Below are 18,655 nucleotides of genomic sequence, written 5' to 3' on the forward strand. Positions count from 1 at the left end.
TTCGAAATTATGGTACCTAGTTTTGATGTACCATGAACCAAAAATTAATCTTATTTGGTTACATGACTACCAAATTGGTGGCACTTATTAAACTATTAGAAATGAAAAATATTTAACCGTCTTATTTACACAAACAAATGTCCATAAATCAGAGGATAGGTTTGTTCAATCCATCTGATCTTGGGATTGTAATTTTGTGACAAAGTTCTGATATATGGCTTAGCGGTAAATAAGAGTGTATTTTAATACTCCAGTCATGGATTTGAGTGCCTACGATTAATTGAGGTCATGGATTTGACTGCCTATGATCCCATAATAGAGCAAGTTGAAGGATAGGGATTGCCCATGACAGCGTGAAAGGCCAGTCACTTCTGCATGGTGTTTGTGAGCACCGTCATAATGCATGTGTTTTATCTATGCTAGCCATCTTTTTTCCTTCTTTTATTTTTATTTTTATTTTTTTTCTCATTATTTTAGGTCATGAGCCCAGAAATTTATTAGATCCAAATCTCACGGTAATCACACCAATGGTGATTGAACGCCACCACTAAAAACTTCGTAGGGCTTAAATTTTTTTAAGATGAAGATGAAATGAAATTTGTGTTTTACCTTTATCCAGTTGTATGTGACCTAATCAACAGGCCGGATGGAAAATAAACATTATTGTAGGCCGTGGGAAGTTTTTAATGGTGGTCGTTCAATCATCACTGTTTTCTTGTGGTGTGGTCCACATGAGATTTGAATCTAGCTCATTTTTTAGTTCATAACCTAAAACGATCTGGAAAAATAGATGGACAGTTGGATAAGACATATATATCATGGTAGGTCCACATTGTATTGTTCGGTAGCCAACTCACTGCCAGCGTCGGTAGGCAATCCGCATCCGAGGTTGTGGTACATTTGATGCCCATGTGATATGCTTGGATCTTACACGTGTGATATCTGGACCATTCATTGATGGGGTACCACCGTGGATGGGCCACCCACGCATTTCTAGTTATCTTAGGTACCGATTAGAGGAAAGTATCAGATTGGATGTGGAGCACGGGCTATGTTTACGGAGCAATTATATGTTGGAACGAGTAGCTTTAAGCATTGATCTGATGGATAGATCATGCCCGACTATGTCCATCAAATGTTTTGCTTTCGACCATTGCTGTATTTTCTTCCTATCTGTTTATTTCCTTACCACCAATAAAAGGTTCAGGATCATTCAACTAGGAATGTTTTGAGGAATCTATATCCATTACATTTCCAAATAAGATTAACGGTTTGGATCGCTAGGCCACGGCCCCAGTTGTACAGACACAAGGCAGAAAGCACCGGGACATTGGATAGATCCTCTGCTTGAGGAAGCGGATTGGCCGGTGTACCACGCACCACCCACCTGACTGGTGTGTTGTTGTCACCAAGTTCTGTGGGTCCCATCATGAGGCATGTATTTTATCCAAACCGTCCGACCATTTGGTGAGCTCATCGTAAGGCTTGAGCCGAAAATTAAGACATCCAATGATCAAGTGGACCTCACTGCAAAAGCAGCGGCAGATTGAACGTCTACCATTGAAACTCATTAATTTGGATCACAGAAGTTTTCCATCGACGTTATATTTGTTTTTCCTCTACAACTAGTTCTGCGTTACCTTAGGAAATAAACACTATTCTCAGCCCTATGTCCCCACTGCTATTTATGGTGTGGTGATCTTAAGCTTAAGATATTACTCATTTTTGGCCTCATGTTTTATAATGATCTTCCAAAATCAAAAACGTTGTGAATATAACAAATGTTTCATTGCGGGGCTCATGTAACTTTTATATCCTTTGAACGGTTGGTACAACACCAGAGCTTGATCTCGCAAAATGGATGAATAGTGTGGATATAATAAATACATCATTGTGGGGCCATGTAACTTTGATCTCCTTCATCCATTTGAGAGATCATTTTAGCGCATAAGCCCTAAAATGAGTCACATCCAAAGCTCAAGTAAACCACACCACAAATAATAGAGGGAAAATGATTATCACGGCCCACCATAACGTAAATTTTCCATCCAATCTGTTCATGAGGTCACACAAACCTTGATGAAGAGGAAAAACAAATATTATATTGATTCAAAATTTGTGTGCCTCCCCAAAGGGTTTCAATAATAGACTTTCAATCCCCTGTTGTTGATCTTCAATTGGGCTGGGTAGGATTGTTCAACGTAACTTCACATAAGATTTGTTGCTAGGATCTTCTAATATGGGATATTTGGGGACCCCATGGTCTATCTAGGGAATGTGTTCACATGGAAATGCCACAACAGATGATGCACGGATGGACGTGGTGAGGTCAATCACCATCTTCCTCAAGGGGGATAATAACTCTAAATCCATGGAGCTTCTTTGGACTCCTTGAGCATATGAGGTAAAAATAAAAACTAGAAATAAAATTTAATAAATTCAAAAATAAATTAATTGATGATAAAAATAAATTTACAATCCATTAGATAGTGATACTAAACCTAGGAAGAAGTTTCAGAATCAAACTCACACTCCCTAAAAAAACATGACTTACTATAAATAGTAAAGTTACTATTTATACACGGTCATGATTTCTACTGGACTTCATGGTTTTCGGTCAAAACCAGTAAGTGTCCAATTTGGCTTAATCACGTTATTCTCCTAATTTTTCTACACCATTTTCATGTTGGGCACAACTCCTAAAGCTCAAAGGATCAATAATTATAATGGAACTAAAAGTTATTATAGAGAGTAACAATGAAATTAAAAAAGAGTTTAGACCATTGATCTGATGGAATCTCACAAATCTGGCATCGAAAACCTAGCGTAGTGAGGTTGGGTGACTAAAGTACCTTCTCTTACCGCAAAATCATATATGATACATCGAATAACTCGTTTCGGTTTACGAGATATGCTTGTTTTATGGTTCTGACAGTCCTAATCACTTTCACCTCCAATTGGGCCTTCTCTGGTCCATCTTAGACATGAAAGTGTCTGTGACCTACCCTACATCAAAGGATAGATCACGTCTACCTGTATTGAGGAAATACATTAACATTTTTCTTTCCATTTTAATTATAGAAGCTATAGGTACATGGTTACAAAATTGGCAACTTAGATAAACTCATCGGGTCTTTAGTTGAGTCAAGACTCACCCAAGACAGGGCTGAATAGGCCAACTCGGCTGAGTCGGTAGTGACTCAAGGGTTGACTCATGGTCTGGAACTAGATCAGATGCTTCCGAATCTGAGTCAACTCAGATAAGTCACAGTGGACTCGTACGAGTTTTAAAACCATTATTAGCTGTGATATTTTATTCCCTACACATTCAATGACTTCCACAAAATAGGCCGTGGAGAAGATACCAAATTGAGTTTTCCTTGTCTATGTCCCTAGCTTTTATTACTTTTCCATGATTTGTAGTTTGCATGACTTTATGGGCTGGATTATTGGGTCGTGACTTCTCCATTGTGGGGACTATGAGTGGTACCGCTGATGTAATGGTACAATATCAACTTGGAAATTATTAAAGATTATGCTATTTTTATTGGTTTCTCTCAAACGGTGGGATTGCATACAAGATCACGTTGAAGAGACATGAGCTCGTTCGTTTCTCTGAAATGTTGGGACCGCATACAAGATCACATTAAAGAGGCTTGACTCTTAATCAAATGACGACATCTTGACTTGGACTTGAATCACACCAGTCCCATCAGCGTGTCTGATACGATACGCTGATGTTACTAATACATAAATGATACAGGGTAATCTCCTTTACCGGGCAAGAAGATTCATGAGGTCCGGATTTGCCATATCTGCAATGTCCTAATGGCTCAGTTTTAAAAAGTGAGCCCATAGCAGAGTTGAATGTTCACGCCCGAGCAATAGACCTAGCAAGACTCATATGTTGACTGTCTGAGTCCATTATAGCTGGACATTCATAAATGTACAACCATTTCCCACCATTAATATCATAGGCCTCGTGTTTTTAGCATGGCTCAAATTTACTCTAAACTAATGACCCAGCAAGACCGTCTACAACTGGACCACACCTGGATGAACATGATTGAAAGGTAAGAAAAATGAGACACGAGTGATTTGGTCGGACCTACCGGGAAGATCACATGAAATAAAAATTAGGCTCATCTACTCATCATAGGACATATGTCGGCCCGACCATGAAGTTCACCTGAAATAAAAATTACGCCCATCTACTCCTTATCAGGACATGCGGCTGGAATCTGATCTAATAAAACATAGAGGACCGGCCCACCTTTCAGAGTATCAACCTGCTAATTTGTGAAGTAGGGTGATCTTCACAGTGGGGCCTACTGTTTTGACTGCACAAACTGATATTCTAGACAAGTAGCATATTGGCTAGGAAGATTGCACGCACCACTAGTTGCGGAATGGTTTCCTGCATGTGTTCAGTTCTAATGGTTATATTCCAGGTGTGCTACCTAATAAGTGGACCGTCTATCATGTGGAGCCCACTTGATGTAGATAGTTCATCATGCAGGGCCACATTTTGATGTGGGCCATCTATCATGTAGGGCCAATCTTTGATGTTTACCATCCATCATGTGGATCCCACTTTTGTGTAGACCAAGAATCACGTGGGGCCCAACCTTCAATACTGATCGTTCATCATGTAAGCCCACCTTTGATGTCAACCTTCTATCATGTGGTCTTTCATTATCCGTCATATGGGTCCCACCTTTGATGTGGGTCCTCTATCATGTGTGGCCCACCTTTGATGTGACCGTGCATTTGTGAGCCCACCTTGATGTGGACCATTCATCATATGGAGCCCCACCTTCAATATAAGTTGCTAATCACTTGAATCCACCTTAAAGTAATTAAGAAGAGAGGAGGGTAAGATGGAAATTATTTAAAAAGTTTATTTACTAAAGCTAAATAATCTCTAAAAAAAACAAGTAACTTCCTCATAATTTGCTTTCAAAAGCTTTTTAACTAGTTTTTAAAACTAATAAACTCTAAAATTAGAGCTTTATCAATCGGAATATTTAAATTTAAATAGGAGTTTAATTATTTTTTATTTTTAAATAAGCAAATAAGTTCTTATCAGTAAAGATGCCAAACGAGCACTTCGATTTCTCTCAAATGGTGGGACTGCATACAAGATCATATTAAAGAGGCATGACTCCTATTCAAATGGGGCAGTCTTAAAAAAGGGGCCCTTGTAGAGGTAAATATTCACCAGAGCAGTAGAGGCAGCAAGACGGTGTGTTACCCATCTATGTCCAGTCCACTATAACTTGACATGCATGTAACTAATCGCACCACTAATATCATAGGCTTAGACCATGGCTTAAATTTACTCTGATCTAGTGACCCAGCAAGACTGTCGACAGCTGAGCCACACCAGTAGGAAGACGAAAGTTGAGAAAAATGAGCCATGGTGTACCAGACAAAAAAAAAAAAGAGCCACACCGTACCATATGATCTGTACCATTAAAGGAAAAAACTATGGCACAAAATGAAAATGCACTACTACGAAAACAAGTTACAAGAGATGCATGGAATCTCACCGATCAAAGCTCCAAGCTTTTCCTCTCTCTAAAACCCTCTCAAACGTTTTAGTACTATTTGCATTAACCATAATCCCATTTGCACTCTCTTAAATAAGAAGAAAAAATGAAAATACAAACAATACACATTATAAAGAAAAGAAAGTGGAAACTGTACAACACGTCGATCTATCGAAATCGGATGGACTGTCGACCAACATTTTGACCGGTTGAAAATACAAAAAACTGTCTAATTTTTATTTTATTTTTTTTGCCAAAAAATCAATTTAATTCGATATCTTTTGATTGCTCAATCAGATTTTTGACTAGTCAAAGGCTCCTCTTTTATCATAGATTTGAGGCATATGATTTTTAACATCATGAACCGACTGGATATGAACTAAATTTTAATATTATGGGCTGTACTTAATAGAGCTTGGCCCGGCCTAAGCTGTCCGTTAACACCTTTGTGGCAGGTCATTTTATATATGGTTCGAGGAGGCGCCTGGTGGACGCCGAGGACCTAGGTAGAGACGGACGGTCCTGTCAGGGGTTCTGTTGGGCCACTGTTATGTATATATTTTATCCACACCGTCCATCTATTTTCAGATATCATTTTAGGGCATGTACCCAAAAAGGAGGCAGATCGAAGGCTCAACTGGACCACACCATCGGAAGCACTAGGGATTGAACCCCTACTCTTGAAAAATTCCTAGGACCACTGTGATGCTTTTCTCCATTCAACCTGTTTATAAGGTCACATAGACCTGGATGAAGGAAAGTTTTCAACGGTAGGCTTTCAATACCCATTCCTTTCCATGGTGTGGTTCACTTGAGCCTTCGATCTGCCTTCTTTATAGGTTTATGACCTAAATGATCTTTCAACATGGATGGACGGCATGGATGAAACATATACATCACGTTGGGCCCACAGAGCCCTCGACAGGACCATTCGTCTCTGGCACCTTGGATGTCTGTTTAGTCGTATATGAATGGCACGTGTTAGGAGAAAATGGTGGTTAACTATCTTGATGGATGGATACGGTCTTCAAATCTTATAAATTGAGGATAGCGTCGGGAGAAATTATCAAAGAAGCTATTTTGTATTTCTACAGCTGAGAGAAGGAATGGAGAGAAGAAGCTTTCTTGTTTCCCTCTTTCTAATAAAAGTGATAATATATTGGGGAGGATTTTGGAAGGCGAGTAGTAATTGCTTGGATTCTGAGAGAAAAGCTCTGACCACCTTTCGGAAGGCTCTGAACGATCCCTCCAATCTTCTCTCTTCTTGGGATGATGGCTCAGACTGCTGCAAATGGAGAGGAATTACCTGCCACAACATGACTGGGTATGTTCTTAAACTCGACCTCCACACTTATAACGGCAGTTATTTGGATGATGGAGGCCTCTTAGATCCAGCTTTCAGTCTAAGTGGCGGAATTGATCCAGCTTTGGTTGAACTGAAGCATCTTCAGTTCTTGGACTTGAGCTTTAATGCTTTTAATGGCACACGAATTCCAGATTTCTTGGGTTCGGTGAAGGAGTTGAGGCATTTGAACTTATCATGGGCAGGGTTCGGAGGGACAATTCCTCACCAGCTTGGAAACCTCTCTCACCTCATTTCCTTGCGCCTTAATTATCCCCAGCTCGGAAACCCCCGTCCCCTCATTTCCTCGCGCCTTTCGTCAGATTCTTTGAGTGCCAAAAACCTGTGGTGGTTGACAAGCCTACCTTCTCTCAAGTACCTCGACATGTCTTATGTGAACCTTTCCATGGCAAGCCATGATTGGGTCCACGTAATGAACATGTCTCCTTCCCTCGTTGAGCTAATCTTACCAGGTTGTGGTCTTTCATATATTTCTCCAACTCTTCCTTCTGTTAATTTCACATCTCTCCGTGTCCTTGATCTCAGTTCCAACAACTTCAATTCTAGCATTCCAAACTGGATCGCTAACATTAGTAGCCTCGTGTTCTTGGATCTCTCATATAACAATTTTCATGGTGAGTTTCCATATCAATTTTCACAACTTCCCAACTTGGAAGAGCTGCGCCTCCGAGGAGATGCAGATAAACTCAGTGCTAACTGTTCAGAACTCCTTGAAGGCAGCTGGAGTAGGATCAAGATACTTGAACTGTATTTGGGTCATCTATATGGAGAAATCCCAGTGTCTACTGGCAATATAACATCACTTGAGTCTCTCCGGCTGTCTTTCGATGAGAATACAAGAGGTAGCATTCCAAGAGCCATAACTAAGCTTATCAATTTAGAGACCCTGAGATTGTATAGATACCGTATGCATGCAGCCATTCCTGATTGGTTACCTGAGCTAAAAAATCTTAGAGATCTTCATCTCCACGATTGCATGCTACTGGGCCCAATACCTGCAGCTCTACTTGGAGGATTGTCTTCTTTAGAAAGTTTAGATCTCGGTATGAATCAGTTGAATGGGACAATCCCAACAACTTTAGGACAACTTTCTAACTTGTCTTTTCTTGACCTCTCTGACAACTCCTTGACAGGAAACGTGTCTGAAACTCTTTTTGAAAACCTCAAAAACTTGAACACCTTGCGTTTGTCTTCCAATCCTTTGGTTTTTGATCCACACCCTGATTGGGCCCCTCCATTTCAGCTTTATATGATTAAGCTAACATCATCTCATTTAGGTCCTCGATTTCCTCCTTGGCTACGAACACAAAAATACATACAGATGTTGGATCTCTCTAACTCAACTATCTCTGGCATCATCCCCACCTGGTTTTGGAATTTAACATCCCAACTTGCTTCACTGAACCTTTCAAATAACAATATTTCTGGCCAATTGCCCAACATTTTAAAACTGCAGTCTCAGGCCAACATTGATTTGAGTTGGAATAATTTCAGTGGTCCAATACCTTGCATATTGAATGGAGCCACAATACTCGATCTCTCCAATAATCAATTTTCTGGGCAAATCCCACCAAATTTTACATCCACAATGCACGATTTAGAAGTCTTTTCTGCTAAAGGCAACCAAATCAGTGGTATAATTCCCTCATCCATAGAAGGAATGAATTCCCTGACTGCCCTTGACCTTTCCCAAAACAGTATAAGTGGTATTATTCCATTGAGATTGGGTAATTGTGTAGCCCTTGAGGCACTTGATTTGAGTGAGAACAGGTTGTCGAGAGGAATACCCAGGTCTTTGGGTCTGTTACGTCGACTCCAAACATTGCACTTGAGCAACAATGCTCTATCAGGAAAAATCCCTTTGCCTCTGAAGAAATGTGCTAGTTTGGAGACTCTCGACCTTGGATACAATAATTTCTCAGGTCATATTCCCACTTGGATTGGCGAAAGCTTTCCAGTTTTAAGAATTCTGCGCTTGCGGTCAAATATGTTTACTGGCAACATCCCACCACAACTATTAAACCTAGCTTCTCTTCAGTTCCTTGATGTGGCACAGAACTTTTTATCTGGTTCAATTCCCCAAAGTTTTGAAAATCTCATCTCAATGAAAAATGAGCAGAAGATGAACCTGTTTCTTACCTATGGAGAGGTGAAGACAATACATGATGGGAAAAACTTTCGACTGACAGAAACATCATATTACATGGAAAACTTGCTTGTGTCAATGAAGGGGAAAATGCTTGAATATACTCGAACAGTTTCATTGGTTATATGCATGGACCTTTCAACAAATAACTTATCTGGAGTGATCCCTGAAGGACTCACAAATCTTTTGGGATTGCGTGTCTTAAACTTATCTGGAAACCATTTGACTGGAAAGATCCCAGACAAGATTGGTAAATTGACATTGCTGGAGTCTCTTGATTTCTCTAAAAATCAGCTTTCAGGAAAAATTCCCCAGAGCATGTCAAATTTAACTTTTCTAAGTCACTTGAACTTGTCACACAACAATTTTTTGGGAAAAATTCCATTGGGAAATCAGCTCCAGACGCTTGAAGATCCATCTATATATATCGGCAACAATGGACTCTGTGGACCTCCTCTTTCAAATAAGTGTGTTAGTGATAAGACATCTCAAGGTCCGATGCCTGTTAGTGATGATTTAGAAAAAGGTAAAGAAAAATATGAAATGCGTTGGCTTTGCTCTGCAATGGGACCGGGATTTGCGGTGGGGTTTTGGACCTTCTGTGGCATTTTAGTGCTCAAGACATCTTGGAGGATTGCCTATTACCGCTTCTTTGATGAGATGAAAGATAGACTTTTTTGTAATTGTGGCATTACTGGATGTTAGATTGAAGAAGTTTGTGGAAACTCAAGTCATGAGTAATGAATAATTGTTGTAATCTAGGTTACTTTGTAATTTTTATTTTTATTTTTAATATGAGAGTTGTAATAAAATGCTTAGTAATGAGAATTGGGGGAGGGGATTGGTCTATTACTCTCTCTACTGTATACAATTTTCAAGTATCAATGATATTACAGGTGGTGTGCTCCCACCTTTCTATAATAATAATAATTATTATTGTTGTTATTATTATAATAAATATTCCTACTTTATATGCATAAGATACTCTACTCATGAATCGGACCACACCTGTAAGAGAAACGTATGGTCAGTGAAATCAGTCCATGGTCCATTTTCAATGTATGGATGACTCACCTATTGAATGTGCTAGCTTAATTTTTAGCCTAGTCACATGGGAGTGGGACACTTTCAATGATTTGGCAAGTTGAACCATTGTCATACGTAGAGAGTTTATTTTTTTATTTTTTATTTTTTAAGAAAGAAATCAACTATCATAATCCATGGCTCCAAAACATATTAGATCCATTCTTCTCAATCTCACGGCCCCTTAGAGCCAGCTGACTAATTCTTAATAAAAAGACGATAATACAAATTATTAATAAAAAGTAGTTTTATTCAGGACAAATTCTTAACTCATTTTGGTTAACACATGTTAACATGGAACAACTTTGAACTCTATTTCAAAAATAATGTGCTCCTCTGAAATTGAAATTAAATATATCAGGTATTATCCATCAAGCATCCACATATCAAATAAATAAAATATCATTTCACAATTTTATGTTGGTTTATGACTCATCTAAAGTGGGGTACACTATATGGACAATTTAATTTGAGTTACATATTTCTCATGTGGTCTAGATCAGTTTATGATCCATCTATGCTAAGGCCCACCATTTGAATTGTTTTATTTTGAGTCACATATTTCTCATATGTGGTTGTGGGTAAGGGTGGCTTGTGTGTCGGGCTTAGTCTTGACATGCATGGCTCAATCAATTTTTTAGCCAAGGTAGGGCTCAAGTTATTTTAGCCGGACTTGGCCCAAACCAGCCTAGTTAGGCCTAACTTTTTTCTTTTTCTTTATTGTGTTTTCTGTTTTCAGGCAAAAGGTGGGAGCACACTACCTGTAATAATATTGATGCACAAACAATCCATGCATCAATTCAGGCATGCATGCACCAGCAAAAACAAAAGGGAGCATGCCTTCTTCTTTTGTTTTTTAAAGATGCAATATATTCATTCCACAATGAGATTACAGCAGCTATATAGCCTAAGATTCGGGCAGGCCCAAACTGGTTGGGCCCACCTATTGTAAGAAGCTAAGGAAAATCCGGAAAGAAACTAAAACAAACAAATCAGCCCCACCACAGGCCTCCCAAGCCAATTTTGTCTAAGAACGAAAAAACACGGATGTTTGGAGGGAGATCACCTATCGCTCTCTACCGGCAGTCCACTTGCCCGTCACTCTCCATCCTATGGGTGTGGGCAAAGCGCACCTCCAAACTGCTCCTAAGGGACTCGATCCTAACCCTCCAATACCACATGGACCAGGAGGATAGAGATTCTAATCCAGCGAGGATTCAGCCCGAGATACTCAATCGCACACCTAGGACAGCTGAACAGTCCCCATTTTCCATCATGAAAATGACTGTAAAATAGGGCCACTTTGAGAGGGCCGACAGGAATCATGAGGCCAAACATATCAGCCTGAAGACCGAACCATGGCCTATATCATCTTGACAGAGCCTATCTGCCTGCAGCATAGCAAAACCACGACAGCATAGCAGAGGGAAGCTGCCAAGAGAGATGAGCGAATCCTGGTCCACACAGAGAATGCATGGCTGCAGTGACTAGAGGCAAAGGGTTGAATGCATAGCTGACCAAAGCAAACCTCACTTGACCAAATGCACATAAACAGCACCCTCCACTTTCCCAAGCTGCCAACGGACCACTCTAACCAGAACAAACATCCTTTGCTCTGACCCCAAAAGGGTTTCAATGGTAGACGTTCAATCTCCCACATCTTTTTGCAATATGGTACACTTGATCTTTAGATCTGTCTTATTTTTGGTTAAAGACTTAGGATGATCTTGCTAAATGAAATGACTTTTGGGACGTCATGATGGAACCACAAACTGATGACGTCAACACATCCACTTCCACGCCATACAATGCACTAGGGCTCTAATGTCAAGCTGAGCAATCCACAGAAACAGTGGGATAGTGACATGCACCGTTGGAACCTTTTTGGAGCCCATGATGATCTTTATTTGTTATACAACTTGTTTATAAGGTTACAAATACATAGATGAAAGGAAAACACAAATGTCAGTTTGAACTCATGATACTTTAAGAAGTTTTCCACTGTATTTGTTCAATTCCATAGTTTCTCATGGTGTGGTCCACTTTAGCTTTAGATATACTTAAATTTTACAACCACGCCCAAAAGTAAGATAGAAAAATAGACAGTATGGATAAGATACATACATCACAGTGGACCTATAGAGTTTTCTCAGCCTACTAGGAGCACAATGTGGTAAAAATGGGACGGGGATTTCATTCCAAAGGCTTTGGCACACAAAGTTCTTTGAAGGGATGCTGGTTAGGGCCACTGTGATGTACGTGAGAAATTCATTCCGTTCATTTGTTTTGCGAGCTCACTTTCGTACATGTGATTAAAAATGAGGTAAAGACAAAACTCATCGGAGGGAAATTTGGGGAAAGAAATTTCTATAGTTGAAACTTTCGTGGGCTCCACCTTAATATTTATATGCTATCCAAACCATTTATAAGGTTATTCCAAATGGGATGAAGTGAAAACATGAAAAATATATTCTGATACAAATTAAACTTGTATGGCCATAAGAATGCTTCAATGATGCTCACTGAATTCCCACTGTTTCCTCTCTTGTGGCCCACTTAAGTATTGGATACACTTCATTGTCACACATACTAAAACGAACTTGCAAAATGGATGGACACAATAGATTTATCAAAAACGTATGGGTGGATCCCAACCAGCATACTTTGGCAGGAACTTACTGCGAACAGCTTTGGCATGAAATCTGCGTCCGTAGAGAAATCCCAACAGTCACTGCGCGCACCGAGTAAACTCTGTGGGTTCTACCAGGATTTATGTATTTTATCAGCACCACCCATCCATTTTAACAAATAATTTAGGGCTTGAGCCAAAAAATAAGCATATATAATGTTCAAATGAACCCCACCATTGGAAACAGTTGAATTGAACATCCACCGTTGGAAAAATTCTTTGGGGCTATATAAGTTTTGGATCAAATTTACATTTGTGTTTTCTATGTACGTATGATCTTATAAACAGGTTGGATGACAAATAAACATCTAAAAAGGTTTCAATGGTTGAATCATTATCCCCACTTCGTGTGCATCTTTGGATATGCTTCGATTTTTGGGCTCGGAAAAACGGATGTAGACCGTGGATAGACCACATACATGGTGGGCCCAACAGAGTTTACTCAGTACGATAAGAGCGTACTTAGTAACTCAGTACGCAATCCGATTTCGGCGAAACCTCTCCCCCCTTTTGTTTCTCCTCCTTTCCCTCCTCAGTCAGCAGCGCCCAGCCACCTCCGTGCAGTCTAGCAGCGCCACAGTCCACCGCGTCTAACTCACCGTCGCTGCCACTTCCGCATCAGACTCCGTCAGCGTCAACTAGAAACTGTCGCAGCATCGCAGTGGCCATTTGTAAGTGACCTTGTTATCGTTCATCGCTTCATGTTTGTGCTTCAACATCTAAGACTTGTACCAATTAATTAGGGCCGGTTACGTGAATCATGTTCCTCCATTCCACTCCATCAATGGCCATAACTTCAGTTAGATCATTGCCCATCAAATCTTTTGTTACTACCTCCATCTCCTCTTCCTTTTAGCGCCTTCAATTTCTACGACTCACACCTTTTAAGCAGTGTGCAGTTCTTGATTTCTATTGCACATGAACAAACCATCTAAAGTCTACTTTCATCATCTTATTACTTCTTGGTGGTACTCCTATTTCCCTCAAGTACATTCATTTCTAATTCTTGAACTTCCTCTTTGTGTGTCCGTATTAACATCGATAGTTGAAAGAATGGATTTTCTGCATCAGATCAACATCCTAATCTGTGCATCATTACAGTTAAATTGGATATTTGCAGCTATCTTCATGGTCCCAATCCATCAAAATATACTAAAAAGGAAATTGGGTTTTATATCCAGAGTGAAACCATCAGTAGGAGAATTGTCTCATGGGGACTGGGGATGCCATTACTTTTCTATTATAGGCTGTCTACTTCATTGGGAGACAATGCCCTCTCTGTTTAAGAACTCTTCGAATTCATTCAATCTATATTATTCTCCTTGGTCTGACCTCAAGACTTTGATACTCCTTTCAATTGTTGTTCAATTTGAGCCTTGTACCTTTTGAATGTCTTTGAATGTCTCAAAGACATGACTTATTATGTAAAGTAGAGGTAACTGAATTGAGAGTAATCATCGATTAATGTGACGAAATACTCAAATCCTCCTCTTGTTTTTATGTTGGACAGGCTGTACGCATCAACCTATACAATTTTGAGGAGTTGGGTAGTTTTGTCATTGTTTCTGTTTGAGTAGTTCCCGTTTTCATTATGCACTTGTATGTATGTTAGTTACGTTCATATACTTACTGTGTTTTGTTTGGTTGAGTAGATGAACCGTGATCTCTTGGAGTTGCAAATTGCTGCGTCTAAAGCTGATTCGATTCACAAGCTCAATTTTGTCAATGACAAGCACGGAGGAACGGTCAAAAGCTTATCCTCAAGTGGTAAAATTGGAAAATGCACTAAAAATAGTAAGATCTATCTCCTTCCTAGTCATGGAAAAACATGTCAATGCATCTTAGTTCCCTTGGTGTTGTCATACTTGTTGTAGAATGATTATACAATATGTACTCAGTTGTAGCCTTTATCACTACTGCAGGGGATTATTATGCTTAAGCATCTGTTTGGATGCCTGTACAATCAAGGGGCAGGCAAGTTGCTTTGCCACCCAAATTAATGTTGTAGAGCTTTAGATATGCCTTCTTGTGAATGTCTTCAATGGTGATTTGGGGCGGAAAGAACTGTATCTGATGTAATTTGGTTTCCTATTTCTGCTGCCCCAAACACTGGAAATTATAACACCCCATTCCGCAAAACATTCAAGCCCCTTGTTATTTGGCGTACATCCAATGCACCTTCTAAAAATTTAAATGTTGATTCCTTTATGCTTTCCTGGCTTGAAGAACAAAGTACTTCCATTCCAATTTTTCACTTCAATAACAGAAATATTGTATGCCTAACGACATAAGCTGATGGCCTGTTCAGGTTCTTAATAACATACATAAATATGCATAGGATACAGTCTTCATGAATGGAAAGGGATTTATGGGCGCTAATTTTCATTTTCTCATGTATAATTTCTATCTTTTTGCCATTTTGTATGTTTCCATTACATGAAGTTGGTGGGTTTGTGTTATATTTTCTAGCATGAATCGTAGCTTGACATTGTCAGTCATCGTAGCTTGACATTGTCAGTCATTTAGCTAATTTTGAAGGTTACTAGAATGATCCTCAACTTCAATCATCACTCATCATGTTGGGTCTTCCGTTCGAGGAAGTTGGGCACAATTAGGATAATCCTGATGAGGGGCCATGGTGCCCATGGTCCTTGCCAAGGGGTATTGAGGCTGCTGATGCAGTGATACCGTTGGTAGGTCTCGTGCTCATTCCGTGCGCGTGCGCACACACACTGGTCTTAATTGGATCCTAGCATTGTCCCCTTATGTTGCTGAAAGGTCATGCCTTTTCTGTGCAAATGGCTGAAGAGATATTTTAGAGGAATCCTCCATCTAGTATTCAGACTGAAATGAAATCGTAGATGCATTACATTGGGCTAGAGATTAAGGGAGCTGCCATATTCCCATGATGGCCTGCATGGTTTGGCTCTCTCTGTATTTCATCTTGCGGAATATCTCAATGCTTGCTTAATTTCTTAGTAATATATGTAGTCTTCTAATGGTTACAGTTTACGTGCTTTGGCTAATTGGGTCTCTAACATCATTGTGTTTTTCATCGATAAAAGTTGTTATGGAGCACTTTAGCATAAACTATGAAAAAAAATTATATGAATCCCCAGTTTTCTTTGAAATGAAGTGAGAAAATTTTGCCTACATCCGCCACTGATGAAATTCACGAAAAACTGTTAACCTAAAAAGTACTTAGAACCAATGTTCGAAATATCGGTATCATGTTACTTATTGCATACTTGGGATACAAATACGTATCTGTTATCGCATTGGATATATCGTTTGTATTGGATAATTTATTACACTTTTTGGAAAACATTGGGAAACATTGGGATAATAGTTGAATTTTTCAATGAAACTTCAGGGATTGTTATCAAAGACCTTAAGCATACTATTATTACCAGTAACTAGGGAGAAAAGCCATGGTCAAACTTATGTCTGCAATTCATTTTTAGGCCGAAGCATGGGTGAATAATATGTCTGGATCAGCTACAGATGAATCAGCAGAAGTCGATTTGGAGGGTCGTCCTTCCAGGTTTCTTTTATTGTGAATCTTGCATGTCCTTGTTTTTCTCATCGTATGTATGCCACATGCTTGTAAATGATAGCCCCTTTACGTACCACCATCAAGGCGAAGCTGGCACTCTTGTGGAACATCCAAGCTGTCCATAGGATGGGTTCACCATCAGTTGGAGACAACACAAACTGCTAGAAGAACTTGGTCAAGCTTGGTAGCCGTTTATTTGTTTTGTACATTGTGGCCCACGTGTTGAGTAGACCGGGGCCTGATACTTGGGCCAAGGCACATGTGGGGGGACTCAGACATTGGATGGCTTGGATCTTGTACATTGGCACATGTGGCAGTGTGAAGAGGGGGATGGGATCCACACAAATGGAATTAACAGTCATCTTCTCATTGTTTAATCATTATGTTTTGTAAAGCTTGTTCTTGCATGTTTTTGTGAAGGCTAGGACTGGGGGCCAAAATTACTCCCAAGCCGAAAGTTGCGGGTTCAACTGATCTTGTTGAAAGGAAATTGCATGCTAAGTTGGATGGTGGGAAAAAACGAGCTGCCAAAATTCAAAATGAGTCCAACACAGCCGAGAAAAATGAAGAACATAATGATGATGAAGATGCTGATCCAGAGAGCAGAACAAATGCTTTTGTCAAGAAGAGAGCAATGTTTGTGGCCACATCTTTGCAGCCAAAGAAGAAACACAAGTGAAATTCTGTTAACTGAATTAATGAGGTGTGTTTCTAGTCTTTATTAAATTCAATGCAGTTTCCTTTGTTATGTCAGGGTATTATCAAATAGTAGCCAATCTGTAACACTTCCATTATTAACAACTTTAGATGAGCAGCATGCTACTTTCAGATGTACATCTGCAAAAATCAGCCACAACTCTAGGATGATTTAGGAATCAGGTTAGGATGACTTTAAAGGCCGTTCTGGACAGTGGGCTTAGGAATTCCAAATTAGTCATTTGTGACTGTTGATAGCCATGGGTACATCCTTAGCCACTAATAGATAGGAATATGTTGATTTCCGAACATCGATTGATCTAATCCTTTCAGCAGCATCATTTTCCTTATATAACACACTATTAGATGCATCTCTGGCTTAATTCACATTTGGACCTGATTTCATTTATGCAAAACAACAGTTTCTGCAGGTCTTGATATAACTCGTGGTCCAAGATAGAATAATTTTGGGATTCCCTTCAACCTCAACATTAATGTGGGCTAAGGAATTGAGATTTGCTTTAGGAAGGCTAAGCTTTGTCTTGATCACTTATAATTCCACATGGTTGGAGTCCCAAATTTCATATGGACCTGAAAAGATGAATTTGATTCCGCCTTGAGTGTCCCTGACAATGTTGTCAATACTGGATCATCCTGGATTTCCATCAGAGTGACTATCAACATTAAGCTTCCATATCTTGGTGGAGGGGGTGTCTTTCATCTTGGGCGAGGGGTGTCGCTTTTGGTTTTGGGAGGATTCCTGGTGTGGTGAATGGTGTTTAGGCCTCTAATGGGAGAGTTTTCTGGGTAATTAGCTAGTCTATATTTGTAAGAAAAACATCCTACTCAATGTGTAAGGGCAAGTGGTTTGGACTCTGCCGTGCAGAAGGATCTTTGGGAAGAGGAAGTGGAGGATTTGTTGCCGCTGCTTGGCATTCTTAAAGACCATCACCCTATTATAGGGAGGCCACAAAAATGGCTTGGTGCAGTCACAAATCCTGTCAGTTCTCGGTTCATTCCTTCTACAGTCTGATTTGGAACATACAGTCGGGGTTGAAGACCAACCTTATTGTTCTTGGAGATACGGTGCGCCTCCTAGAGTTGTGGCTTTCCTTTGGTTGGTTAGAAGGAAGTGGATCCTCACTATTGATAATCTGCAGAAGCAGTCTATGGTGATTCCAAATGCTTGCTTGATGTGTATGAGAAATGTGGAGTCAATGACCTATTCATTCATTGTCTCTTTGCCCGATCAGTGTGGGCCTCAGTCATGTCCCTTTTTGGCCCACTGTGGGTGATGCCTAACTCAATAGAAGACTTCCTCTTAGCTTGAAATGTTGGAGGGATTGGGAAGGTGGGTAAAGCGCTTTGGCAGTTAGCCATAATGGTAAGCCTTTTGATACTTTGGGGAGAGCAGAACAATCGTTGCTTTCACAACTAGTGTGCTCTAGGGGAGTGTGGTTTGGAGGGTCAAATCGCTTCTAAGTTGGAAGCCCTAAAGGATTGTAATTTCTTCTTTCCTTCTTTGTATTCTTTCCCTACCTAAGTCTTTGCTTTGGCAGGTGTTTTAATA

General features: G+C 39.8%; 1 protein-coding gene across 2 annotated transcripts in view; it reads left to right on the plus strand.

Annotated features, from left to right (window-relative positions):
- Positions 1-9,939, plus strand: part of LOC131224721 (receptor-like protein EIX2) — a 46,137-nt gene extending 36,198 nt beyond the window's left edge. The window contains exon 2 of one of the 2 annotated variants that reach the window (XM_058220036.1): positions 7,218-9,939. In XM_058220036.1, coding sequence (XP_058076019.1) covers positions 7,218-9,766 — 2,549 coding nt within the window. In that variant the 3' untranslated portion in view covers positions 9,767-9,939. Of the gene's footprint in view, positions 1-6,573 lie in introns of those variants that run through there. The other variant, XM_058220035.1, reaches the window with a different exon arrangement.
- Positions 9,940-18,655: the final 8,716 nt, after the last annotated feature.

Source organism: Magnolia sinica, chromosome 14 (assembly GCF_029962835.1).
Source record: "Magnolia sinica isolate HGM2019 chromosome 14, MsV1, whole genome shotgun sequence".
NCBI lineage: Eukaryota > Viridiplantae > Streptophyta > Magnoliopsida > Magnoliales > Magnoliaceae > Magnolia > Magnolia sinica.